This window comes from Agelaius tricolor, unplaced genomic scaffold (genome assembly GCF_023055355.1).
Source record: "Agelaius tricolor isolate 1412-34295 unplaced genomic scaffold, bAgeTri1.0.p SCAF_2, whole genome shotgun sequence".
Taxonomy (NCBI): domain Eukaryota; kingdom Metazoa; phylum Chordata; class Aves; order Passeriformes; family Icteridae; genus Agelaius; species Agelaius tricolor.
Genome location: NW_027269262.1, coordinates 44,201,556 through 44,214,245, shown reverse-complemented (window position 1 = coordinate 44,214,245; position 12,690 = coordinate 44,201,556). Strand labels below are relative to the sequence as shown.

Below are 12,690 nucleotides of genomic sequence, written 5' to 3'. Positions count from 1 at the left end.
CCAAGTAGTTGTTGTTGCTAAGTAAATGCCTTCTGCTCAATTTGGAAAACAATTTTTCTCTGTTACCATAATTATGAAAACTAAAGGGATTTTTTTTTCCCATTGGGAGATTAAAATGTGAGCGCTAGCTTCACACAGGTGATATTATTTGTCTGCACAGATAAGGGTATTTCTCTTCCAAATTATTCAACTGTTTTAAATATATAATCCTTGCAATCAACAGTAGCCACTGTGGATCTATAAAGTTCCCATTTTTGAATCTGTGAAGTATTATTGGTTTGAGAGGGAGAGTGACAACTGAGTGAATACACCCTGAAAACAACCAAGAAATGTGCCCATTTTTTTCCATAGTTAGTATTTTCATAAACAATGCAGCATTGTTAAATTCAAACAATTTGCAGATGGCTTTAGAGGAGAACTCTGGTATATCATTCTCAGAAAATGACGTTTGATGTCATTTGGTGCTTTTGTAACAGCCATCCATTCTATCAAATGCATCTTTATGAGCCAGGAAAAATGTTACCACAACAAAAATGGTTCAGCAGTACCCAGATAGGATGGGGAAAATAGAAATCTGCCAGAGTTTGGCAGTCTTTCCTACCAGCTTTCAAATGAACTGCTGTAACACAAAAAAAGCCTATAAATTTGTAACCTTCTTTCCTAAAAGAAAAAACTTTGAAAATATAGACCTATATAATTTCCTATGGAAAATAAAAAAAACTATGAAGACTTCTTCATCCCAGTTGAAAGGGAGAACAACTTTCTTGCATTTGTTTAGCGTGTGCACTCCAGCAGGTGACTTTTCTGTTCCCTGGTGATCCAGTCTCTTATGTTAAAGTGAAAAGTGGTACATGATGTTGTCTGTAGCCTTTCTCTCAGGTCTGTACCACCAAGAAGATGGAGTTAACAAGCAGCAGAAGCATTTGTGCTCCTGGACCCATGAACAAATGCCCTTTGAACTTCAGAGGCTTTTCCCTTCTTTTAAAAAAATACATCTATAAGTAGCATATGTCCTATCTGAGAAAAGGGAGACTTCTGCAGGTATTTTATCAAGGTTTTGGAGTTTTCCCCAAATGCTGTCTAATCCAGAAGAACTCCCTAAGGTCTACTGGTTACATATTCAGAGTGTCAATTATGTTACAAATTTCTGTTTTCCTTATTTCCAGAGCATCCTTCATGACTAAAACTGTGCCATGTGGGAATGAGCTTCATAAATTTCTGATCTGGGACACAGCTGGTCAGGAACGGGTGAGTATTAGTTTGCAGAATGCTTTCCTGCTCTCTCTTAATGTGTTGATGTATTTTTTCTAAACCTTTCATTTCCAGAAGACTTTGTAAGTATCAACCTCCTGCATCTTTGCAAGGCTCTGCAATGCAGGTGGTCAGCAGGCACCAAGGACGTAGGTTCCCTTTCCTTGGATGATGAAAATGCAGACAGACTTACCTAAAAAAACCATACCACTTACCTAAAAAAAACCCCAAACCATGGTATGAATTGTCAGCCACCTTCCCCAAGGCAGCTTGAGCAGTGCCCCAGCAACATCCAGTTCCCCTCTGGTTTCATCAGGTTCCTATGTGGCAGCTCTCATTGGCATTGGGAAGGCTTTGACTTGCAGCCCATGGGCTGGGGTGGTCTGAACTTAGGTGGTGACTCTGATCTTGTCTTGGATTGGGACAGTGAATATGGGCATGGCTTGTGTCTGCTGTTCTTATTTGTATTATAAGAAATTGCCACCAGCAACCTGAACCACTTTGGGGTTTTGTTGCCACCAGCAACCTGAACCACTTCGGGTTTTTTTTTTCTTGATTTTTTTTAAGCATATGAAGAGAATTGCTCAGGTCAAGCAGCTTTTCCTTTGACTTAAAAAAAAAAAAAACAAAACCAACCAAACAAAAACAAGCCATAATGGATTTTTAGGCATTAGTTCACCTGGACTGTATGTAAGTCTGGTTGATAATTTTTTTCCTTTTAATAGCCTCGGTGACAGTAGTATGCAGTACTAGACTCTAGACTGTAGAGCTGTAGGTTTCTCTTAGTACATGTCCACTTTTGTTTTGAGAAATGGAAAAACCTATGCACACTTCCAGAACATCAGACTTGTGAAATGTCACAGTGTCTCTTCATGGGAAATTGCAGCTATGCTCACATTAGGTTGGGATAAAGTGAGATGTTTATACAGCCTGGATGTCAGTCCTGATACATCCTACTGTATTCTCCATACCTGGTATGTGAATTGTGGGCAAAGAAGATTTTTTTACTCTTAATTGCAGGAAATGCTTGTGCTTTTATTTGTAATGCACAGTGTGAGATAAAGTGACTGATGAAATCTGTTGGCTCATAACAATTCAGTAAGTTATTTGTCATGGGAAAATAGACCTTGAAAAACATATTTGAAGCCTAATTCCTTCCCTTGAATCTTGTTTGTTCCATTTCTGCATGGTCTGGAGCTGATAACTAATTATTGCAAGAGCTAGCAAAAGTTCAGTTTTCTTTCCCATGGTTTCAGTTTTCTTGCTTATTCTCTCTCTTTTCCCTCCACTGCCCTGCTCTCGTTGTTTTTTTTTTTGTTTGTTTTTGTTTTTGTTTTTTTTAGCACTTTACACACAAAACTCAGTTGGATTAATACTTTTATCAATATTTATCTATTTTCCTACGTAGTCTAAGGACTCTCAAAGCCCTCTAAAATTTGGTGAATGGTAATATTCATATTTACATATTTACTGAAAAAAATGATGCCTCATTTGAGGCAGGAAATCTGTGACTGAGCTCTAACTCTTGGACACACAATTCATCCTTCCCAACTAGTCCCTTATGTTTCCTCTCAATTCTTTTTTAGCTCATCTTTTTTCAAACATCTGCTTTCCTTTTTTTTTTTTTTCGTTTGTGTGTGTGTCTGTGTGTGAGAAACTATGGTGAGCAGTGAGCACCACAACCTTTGTTAGATTGCTTAGAATTTATTACAGATATGGCATGTTAAAGGTTTTCATTAATTAGTAATCACAAATTAGTCCAGGGACCATCTATTTGTTGTGTGTTTGCACAGTGTATTCCCAGTCCTTCACTAGGACTAGGAAGGTGTCGAGTGGTGTAGTAAACAAAGTTCATTGGCCTTGAGTGCAAGCTGTGGAGGCAGACAAGTTTCCCAAGGCAAGGTCCATACTGGTCCAGGTCATTCCCTGTCCTAGAATATTCCTGTTTTACATTGCAGCTAAAGACATGATGCTTCTCAATATCTTTCTTACTATAATCAGAAAATTTTGGTTGCTTTGTTTTGTGTTGCTTCTTCTGATTCAAGAACAAATGTCTCCCCCCTGTTAATTTTTTTCTGATTATCTTCTGACCAGCAATGATGACCCAACATTTCCAGCCTATCCCTATTGCTGTTTTCACCGTGTACTAATAAATGTCTTCTGAATGTTGTTTCTGCTTTGAGAATTGTCCTTCCCTTGTTCTTTGCAATTTTTGTTGAGGCTTTGTGTCCCACTGCTGAAGCCTGTCAGTTTTGTCAGTCTGTGCTGCTGAGAGCAGTGTTTAGGACTCCCTGCTCTTTCAACATTGCCTTCATTTGACTTCACTCTCCTAAATGCAAGGCCAAGCATAGGCTTGTGCTTATTCTGGAGCTGGGGTGCCCTGTGCTTCCCCAGCTGTGCCAGCTGTGTCTCTGTGCTGATGTGGAGCCCTCACAGCAGAAGAGCCCTGGCTGAGATTTAACTGAGGCCTCACTTATGCCATGAAAGCCAAGCTCAAAGCTTAACCATGGTCAACAAGAGGAGTGGCACTTCCATGGTCCTCATGCAGGAGTTTGTCCTTTTTAAGGAGTTTTCATTTCCCTGTTCATGATTTTCTCTGAGAAACTGCTAGCTTGGAGTCAATGCTGCAGAGTGACAATAATGCAGCAGAAAATGGAGATTAAAAGCTTTTCTGTCATATCCCTGGTGGGGGTGAATGCTGAGTGTGCTTCTTAGGAGGACACCCTGGAGAGGGGTATGTGGCTTGTGGTGAAAAATTCTCACAGTACATGATTACAAAAGGAGAGAGAGCTTCTTAATCCTTTTATCTTGGGTTTTTTTTTTTTTTTTCTTTCCCTTTTTATTGACTAGGAAGAAACAAACTGGTAGAACACTTCACAAAATCCCCCTATCTTCTGTGCCTAAGTACTGCTCTCTGTGGACCTGGTTGCTTTGTGTTGGTGCTCTATCCAACAAACTCGCTTTATTTTTTTCTTCACAGTCACTTTCCCTCCACGCCAGTATTTCCCAAATGTCACTTTCCCCCTCCTAGCTCACGTTTTCTCCATTAGCTTTGAATTGTTGCAGACTTTGGGACTTACATGCCCAGTAATTGTTGTTATTAGCAAAGATTCCCTCCCCTAAGAAGAGTCTCCTCGCAAGTTAGTTAATGATGTTTTTATTAGCAAATATTTTGGTTCATGGTGCCTTAAGTAGCTTTTAATTACAATGTTTTGTTTGAATACCTTGGGTGACTGCCAGCTTTCCATTTTGCCAGCTGAGGAATATTGTAGCAAACAGGGAGTCTGAGGGCTGTGTTTCTAGGGCAGGAAAATTTATCTCTGTCCTTTTAAAATTTACTGTGTTGAACTCTGGGACTTTCAATTTTGTTTAATAGAAGAGGCCTCAATTCCTTGAGCCCAGTTTAAAGCTCGATAGGAATTATCCTGAGTTGTGAGCTTTTTCTTCTTTTGTTTTTTAACCTTCTCCATTTTCAGGAAAAGACTGACTGATGACATGTCCACAGCTCTTTATAGCTGCCTCTTTTCTGAGTGGCAGTAGTTGTCCTGGTGGTTCAGAGACAGTGGCACAACACCATCTATCAATGACTTGAATTATTTCTGCAGGCAAAACACAGCCTGAATTTTGCTCTGTGGTGTCATAAATGTGGCTTTGATGATGTCCCACAGCTCAGTCAGAGTTGGGGTGGTTCATTGTGTGTGGTGTGAGGACCTCTTGCATGCTGCAAATATTGACAGGTGATTTGGCAGTGTGTGAGAACACAAGTGGCATTAGAACTAGCAAGCCAATATCTTATTTGTACTATTTTCAGAGTGAGCATAAAGCACAGTAAATAATTTAAGGGATGCATTTAAATGTGTTTTTCCTTAAGCTTCAGCAAACTTGCAGCACTTGTAGCTTGATGGTGAGTCATGGTTTTGGTGTAGTGTCTTTTGCATCCTTTATTTAATGACTATAAACTTCAGAAAGGCTAAGCACAGGTCACTTCTGTGATGTTGCAAAGGTTTGTTTTCTGCCTCTTTAAAATACCTTTAAAAGGTTAGCCTAAAATGTTGAGATTTTTCCTTCTTCAGTTGAAGAATTCTTAGACATTGGAAAAAAAATGCTCACTTTTATATATTTATAGATATATTTTATAGATATATATTTAATCTTCATTTAACTAGCAAAAAATACCTGTAGATCAGAGACAGATCTTTCCTGATTTACTCAGCTTGCAAATCCTGATAACTGGAATTTCAGCTTTCAGTCATGTAAAGAAAACTACTCAAGGTTTTAAAATGCTAAATGGTATCTGAAAGTGGCTTTCATGCATAACATTTTTCCCATTTGCTCTTTGCCAGCTGAGAATGTCAGGAATTTTGTATCCCTCCCTGTTCGAGGAGCTTGTGTGTCAGGATAATCTGTTTAATGCTTTTGGGTTTTGCCTTTGCTTCTCTCTGCACCACCACAATTTTCTGTTTGTTGGCAGCCACTGCCTCGAAGGAGGCAGGAGTGGGGAGTGTAGCTGCCCAGGCTTGGGCAAGTGTCCTTCAGGTGGCTTTTGGGACAGGACTGAAGGGGTTTTGTGGGAGTGGCCTGGCAGGAAGGGCCAAGGACAGGAGAAACAGGACACCCAAAATCACCTGCAGAGGTGTGGGAATGACCTGCTGGGCAAAGGGACCCGATGTATGTTTGAGGTAAGAGTGCAGAAAGTGTGAGTGGGTGTGATAGGAAGGGGAAGGAAGTTGCAGGACTGTGACGCTGCCTGCACGTGTCAGCAAGCAGCTGAGCCAGAGGCTGTGTCTGTCCTTGCCATTAGTGGCACCCAGATAAAGAGTCAGAGTAAGGATCTCTGACTTTGAGAGGAACCAAGTGGTTTTGTCTTTGGCCACTCAGATGCAACATATGTTGTCAGAGAGCAGCTTCATAGGAAAGGGAGTGAAATTTAGTCAAATGATCACAGCTGTCAGGAAGCAGATCTTGTGCTGCTGTGCACCTGCAGGTGCTTGAGAAGGCTCTGAATTCAGAGTGTGCAACACTTGCTGAGCACTGGTGTGATTCTGCTCAGTCTGTGCACCCTTATCCTCTCCAGCTGTGCTTATGGGCAGAATTATCATCCTTTTGCAGTAAGAGCAGGTAATGTTCTTTACAGTCTACAACAGTAAAAGCAACCAAGTGCAGGAGTTAGGTGGTGGTTGTAGTTGTTGGTTTTGCTTTTGATTTTTTGCCTCTTGACTGTGGAGTTGGGAAGAGGCAGCCCTGCTGTGGCTGTATGCCAGTCTTGGGATATAGCACCACAGGATGGTGCAGAGAGCTGTTGACATGAATTAATGTTCCCTGGTGTGCCTGGCAGATTGAATGAATACCAGCTGTCTTCAGCAGCATTTGTCAGCCTGTATATAAACAAGCAGGAGTGGTAGTTTTTATTTCTGTGTTCATTTGGCCTCTGTTTTGCTTTCTAAATCAGCATTATATTAGACAGGGTTAAGAGACCTCCACTACCACAGCTCAGGTGTGATTTACACTGTTTTCCCTTGATTTTGGTTTTCTGTTCCAAGTAGGATGTGATAGTTTTCCTTCTTCCCCATTCCTTACTTTTAGTAAAGAGGAAACATGGAGGAAACCTGTGACCAAATACACCCCTCCGTGATGTCGTATTTTTCCCAAAGCAAAATACAACACTGCTTTTAAATAGGTGGTAAATTCCTTAATGGCTGCTTGGTTCCATCTTTCTGTCCTTTGCAAGGGCAAAGCTTCTGTTGACTTCATTGAGATGGCCAGATGAGGGGTTGCAGAATCCCAAAATACTCCTGGAATCAATGAGAGAAACTCTGGTTATGAGCAGCTTGCATTTGCACCATGTAAGACTGAATTTGCTCCCTGTACTATGGGGCTCTAAAGGGTTGAGCAGCTTCTAGTTGGACCCTTGGGTTCTGCTTTCAGAGGAAATTTCATAATGCACATGTGGCCTCACTTCTTTGCTTAGTGTCAGAGATGATGAACCACAAGGGCAAAGTGGATGTGTTGGTAGAGGAGCGCAAGGAAGAAGGTGCTCTGAGCCCAGTCAGAATTGCTCCAGGATTCAGGTGACTGTAGGTATGGAGCACACTGTTTATCTCCCAGGAGGAGAGTCCTGGAAGTCTGCATGAAGTAATTGATTCTGGGTTTTGGCATGTTTTTGGAAAAATAAGTTTCTTATTTATATTTTGAGAAGTCCTTTCAGCCTTGCTGTTGGATTGGGAAATGTACCCCTGCAACTTGAGCATGGCACTGTGTGGATTAGCAACCTCAGCCTCACCAGTTGTTATCAGCCTTTCCAAAAGCAAAATGGGACTAATGAGTGATGCAGTTGGTCAAATAGGCAAACTTTTATTGGTGGACACAAAATGAGAGGCATGAAACTTCTTAATTCCCTCAGTAGGTGACCTGCTAAGGGTAATTTACTCATTATGCAGAGATGGGAAGTTTTCCCAGTGCTTAGAAGGTGGAAAGCAGTTGAGATGAAGTTTGGTAGTGTAAGTACCAAGGTTCTGTATTTTTTTGCTCCTAACAAAAATATATGCTGTAAAGTTGTAGGTGAGTTTTTAAATTTTGGGGTTCTTTTGGGAAACAGAGGAGAAAAGCCACCTCTGAATGTATTCACCAGTTGAAGGATGATCATGTGAGTATGATGCAGCCATGAGAAAAGTGTTAGGGGATGTGCAGTTAAGGCTGTTTGTTCAATGTCTATAATGCTGCATAGAAACCTGGTCACCAGCAGTCAGGAAAGATGAGCTGAGGCTGGACCAGGCACAAGGAAAGGTGATTAGACCCTGATTTCTCCCTTTTACCTCAGAGTGTAAGAGCCTGGTATAGCAGACTGGCAAAGTTAAATCTGCAAGTTTGTCACTCACTTATTAATATTTCAGCTAAAGGCAATCAGTGATCCCTTAATTTTACTAAGTCAAGGTGCAAGCAAATTACAAGTAATTTAGTAATTAGGAATTCAAAATGTTATTAATTGTCAAAGTAATATGATCCCTGTAGCAGTATAATGAAAAAAAGAAAACTAATTATTTTAGGCAGAACATTGATCAGCTTTTGAAATGGGTTCGGAGTGTGATTATTTGTGATGGTGGGAGCTGATGGAAATCTCTTTCTGGTCTGTGGTTTCCTGTTATGCCAAGGGGATGTGAGCTGCTGCAGCCTGCAGGAAGGGGTGACATCTGCCAGAGTGCTGCTCTTGGCTGCAGGTTATGGAGGGGCTGGCTCCCTGGAAAGCTGGGGCTGTAACCTGAGTGTTTGTGTGGAGTGGCTGCCTGAGCATTTTTAGGTGGCCCTTCTCAAGCAGTATTGTTCTTATGCCAAATATCAAACTGTTTCTGTTTATCCTAATTTTCTTGGGAATTACTGGTTACAGGAATACTGAACTATAAAATCAAGGTTATAGACGTTGTCATTTATGATACAGAAGGTAGTCCCGTGAGATATAATTTTGTGAGCTGTTTTTTTTGTGTGTCACTTGTTTTGGGCATCTGTCCCACATTTGGTCCTTGGCAGGTGAAAAATGTGCAGATTAGTATTTTGTATCCCTTTAATTAATTTGGTGTGACTCTCTTTTTCCAATTAATTAGGCCAGAAAAATGTTCAAGAGGACTTTGCTTTTGGGCACTGATTTAAAAGAGAAATTAAACATCATTATTTGCACGATATTGGAAAATTCATGTTCATGAAGCGCATTTGTTGAGAGTCTATCATTAGATCATGAAATTCATGCAGTTACAATTTTTCAGCCCCTTTTGATTCATTCAGTGTTCCAAAGAGGCTTTTTCTGTTTTCTTGTAGAGAACAGTGATTTCTTGTGACTGGGACATAGTGTATTGTTATGCTTGTTTATTAGCCTGTATAAGAGAATGACAAAGGGCATTTTTTTGTTGTTGTTGTTTGCTTGTTTGTTTTAAATTTTTTTTTTTTTTTTTTTTTTGCTTTCTGGCCCTAATACTGCAAATATTCTTCAGTGAAACAGCTATTAAGGGAAGTGTTCTTGTCAGCTGGTCAGAAGAAAAGGGAGAGAAATTCCCAAGATGTTGTACAGGTTCTCAGTGTGCTTTCAGGGCCAGTCTTGAAGGAATTTGGAGTATGTGAGTTTAACTGCATGGCTCCTGTGAAATGTGATTACTGTTATCTGAGAGCTCTTTGTAAATTCATGACTACTGTGTAATCTAGATTAAAATGTAATCTAGATGAAGACCAAATCAGCATGTGTGTAGGGTTTGAATGTTTTTTTCCTGGAGTTTGCAGACTGGGAGGAGTGTGCCTACACCATGAAAGGTCAGACTCCCCTCCACAGTTAGGGTTCCTGACTTCCAGATTGCTTCAACATAACACTTATGTTGAGGAGATGGTCTTGGCTTGATGATGGTAGGAGATAACTTCTAGTTGCAGGCATTCAGTGAGCCAACCAGGCAAGATGCCCTCCTAGACTCCTTTGTGATTGGGAAGGACTTGGGGAATGTGGTAGTTGGTGGCATGCCTTGGCCACAGTGATCATGAAACAAGTAATGAATTCAATGTTTTCTTTAGACCTCCTGTGCTGTTAACATACTTGAAAAAGCCCTTCTTGTTATCTGAAGTGATGCCTCAAGCTTGTCAGTGTTTAAGAAGCATTTGGACAATGCCCTTAACAAGATGATTTAATTTTTAGCCAGCCCTGAATTGATCAGGCACTTGGTTTACATGATTGTTGTAAGTCCATTCCAACTGAAATGCTCTGTTCTGTTCTAACATACTGAAAATTTCTGTCGTGATTTAGAAGCTTAAAAATTCTGGGAGGCATTTATTGCATTAAGCATGCAAGTAATAAAGCTGCATACTAAAACCCCGGAAAGCACACATCCACCCAACTCCCTCAGGATCTTGGCTGATCCCATTTCTTCAGACCACGCTTCTCGACTGATTCCTCTGTCTTTTCTCATCCTCTTTCCTGCTGTTTTCTCTTATTAATGAGCTCTCCCACCTGCCTCGCTCCCCAAAACACTTGAGCACTTGACCATCTGTCACTGCTGCTGTGCATCCTCACTGTTACAAAAGGAAGTGCCGACCTTGAGCTGGTGTGCGTGGTCTGTGATAAATAGCTTACAACCTGGCAAGGGAACCAGCGCCGCAAATAAATTGCCTGATATGTTGCACGTGAAACAGCAAGAAATGTGGAGGCTGCTGGAAGTCTAAATGCTCAGTCAGTAGGTACAGATCTGGGAAAAAGATGTGTCCAGTAAATATGCAGAGGTTTGCAGTGTAACACGTGGATCTCTGCGTGTTTGCTGGGCAGTGAGGTTCAGACCCTGCCCTAATAATGTATTTGATTTAGGTGCTGACCTCAGTTATTAGCTGCAGCTTAATATGCAGCTTTTGCAGATAGCTTCCCCCCCCCAAAATTATAAAATGGCTGTGTGAGCATACTGAGACTGAATGCATTTTCCCAGAAAGATTATTTTTGGTTTGTTTGAGACTAAGCTAAGTTGAATCAGCAGAAAGACTTTTTTTTTTACTTCCTTACTCTAATTGTAATTGTAAGCTGAAATTCTAAATCAGCTGCTTAGTCATTGGTAAATTATGAAAATTACGCCGTTCTTCAGTTGTTCTAACAAACATGTTTATTTCTTGTTTTTTTTTCCTCCAAAGAATGTTTTCCTTGAAACTAAAAGCTGAAGAGCAACTGCAAGAATCCGTGTTTTTTGAAATATCTTATCATAGTATAGGATAGGTAAACAAGACAGGTGTTCAGATTTTTCTGACAAGTTAGTTTTATACAACTCATTTGCAATGTTTTACAAAATTCAAACCCAAGCTGAATCCAGTCTTAGATCTACAAAGCAAGATTGTGGTTTGCCAGGGGAAGGGTTCCCTATGCCATCAGGTTAGGCTTCCAAGTGCAGTTGATCTTCCTGTCAAAACTTGTCCTGATGCATTGAATCAGTGAGGGCTGGTTGTGTAAATTCAGTGGGATGAAGAACAGCACGAGATAAAGGAGGTCTGGCTTCTTTGTGTTTAAGGAAGATGAGAGATGGGTGACCACTGATAAGGTCTGTTCTCTGTGGGATGAAGGAAGGGGGGTGGTCCTGCCATGGCAAGTCTTTGGGACCTGGCAAAGCATGTGATAGTTCTGATTTATTAATGATACTTTCTCCTGGGGTTTTATGTTTTAACAGTTTCATTCCTTGGCTCCAATGTACTACCGAGGTTCAGCAGCAGCTGTGATAGTGTATGATATCACCAAACAGGTGAGACCTTTGGGATGCTTTTTCCCTTTGTTAACTCCTCTGTTTGGGCCTGAGTTTGAGTTAAACCCCACAACTGCAAAATTTAATTTGTCTGGCATGTATATACTTGGGTAGTTTTGTAGATCTGGGTAGAGGTGCCCAACTGCCTTAAAACATTAAATAAAAAGTCCTGCTTCTGTGTTGTTTCAACTTCATGTACACAAAAGGTTTGAGACTGCATTTTGTCAATGCTTTTTGGGTTTCCTCTGACTAAGACAGGATTCATATCCTGCACTACTCCCTACCACCACCACCTATGTTCTCTGTGTGGAGTTGAATTTTTACGACAAAAAGCAGCTGTTAGCTTTACCAGCTGAATAGAAATTAAGTTGTTTGCATATTACTGAATTTAAAACTAATTATTTTTATCTAAGCATATCATTTCATGTCTGTATTGCAAGCATCATGTCTTAATTTTCAAACTGGTAATGAAATCATAAGTCTCTGACCTTTTGTCTCAACATTATTCTTTTGGAATGAAAATTTTATTTTTAGATCCTTATCTTCTCTGGCTCATTTCTCAGGCAGAGGAGGCTAGGAGAACTCAGCTGAATGACTCTTTCACTCCTTTTGGAAGAAACCCCTGCTGATATAGCAGACTTAGTGGAAGTGCTAATGGATGGATGGCCAGGAGAGTTCGCTGGCATTTTATTCCTTTCTTGCCAATTGACTTATTTACTACAAGGCTGGGAGGGCTGGTTTGGTTCCCCGGTGCATTAGTGCAATGATCTGTTGCTGACAGTGGTGGTCACTGTTGTGCAGCAGTGCTGTTCTCCACTGCTAATTTGCCAGGAGAAGGTGAGGAAGAGTGAATCGTGCTGGATTGATACTTTGGATTTAAATATCTTACAGTTGATCTTGTAATATACTGTAAGAATAAAATTTTGCCAGCCTTTCTCCAAGCTTGTGTGGAACAGCTCTCAGAATAAAGAGGGGGAAATAGGAGAGGAAGGTCAATGTGTACTTCACTTTCTGATGCTTAATATTCAGTGTTAATCATTAAAGCAGAATGGATTTTTCCCCTAGTGACTGATATGGCTCTACCTTTGGTGATACTGATACAGCCATTGCTGATTTAGAGGAAACTCTTATGTGCATTTCTGAAGGGGAAAAAATTATTTATCATCTGTTTGGGAGCTCACTTTGTCAGTAAGAATTT

At 40.5% G+C, this 12,690-nt stretch overlaps 1 protein-coding gene across 1 annotated transcript in view; it reads left to right on the top strand.

Annotated features, from left to right (window-relative positions):
- Positions 1 to 12,690, top strand: part of RAB31 (RAB31, member RAS oncogene family) — a 62,077-nt gene that overhangs the window by 28,244 nt on the left and 21,143 nt on the right. Inside the window, exons 3-4 of the mRNA XM_071417049.1 lie at positions 1,167 to 1,248; positions 11,421 to 11,492. Of these exons, the coding sequence (XP_071273150.1) occupies positions 1,167 to 1,248; positions 11,421 to 11,492 (154 nt within the window). The remainder of the gene's footprint in view (positions 1 to 1,166; positions 1,249 to 11,420; positions 11,493 to 12,690) is intronic.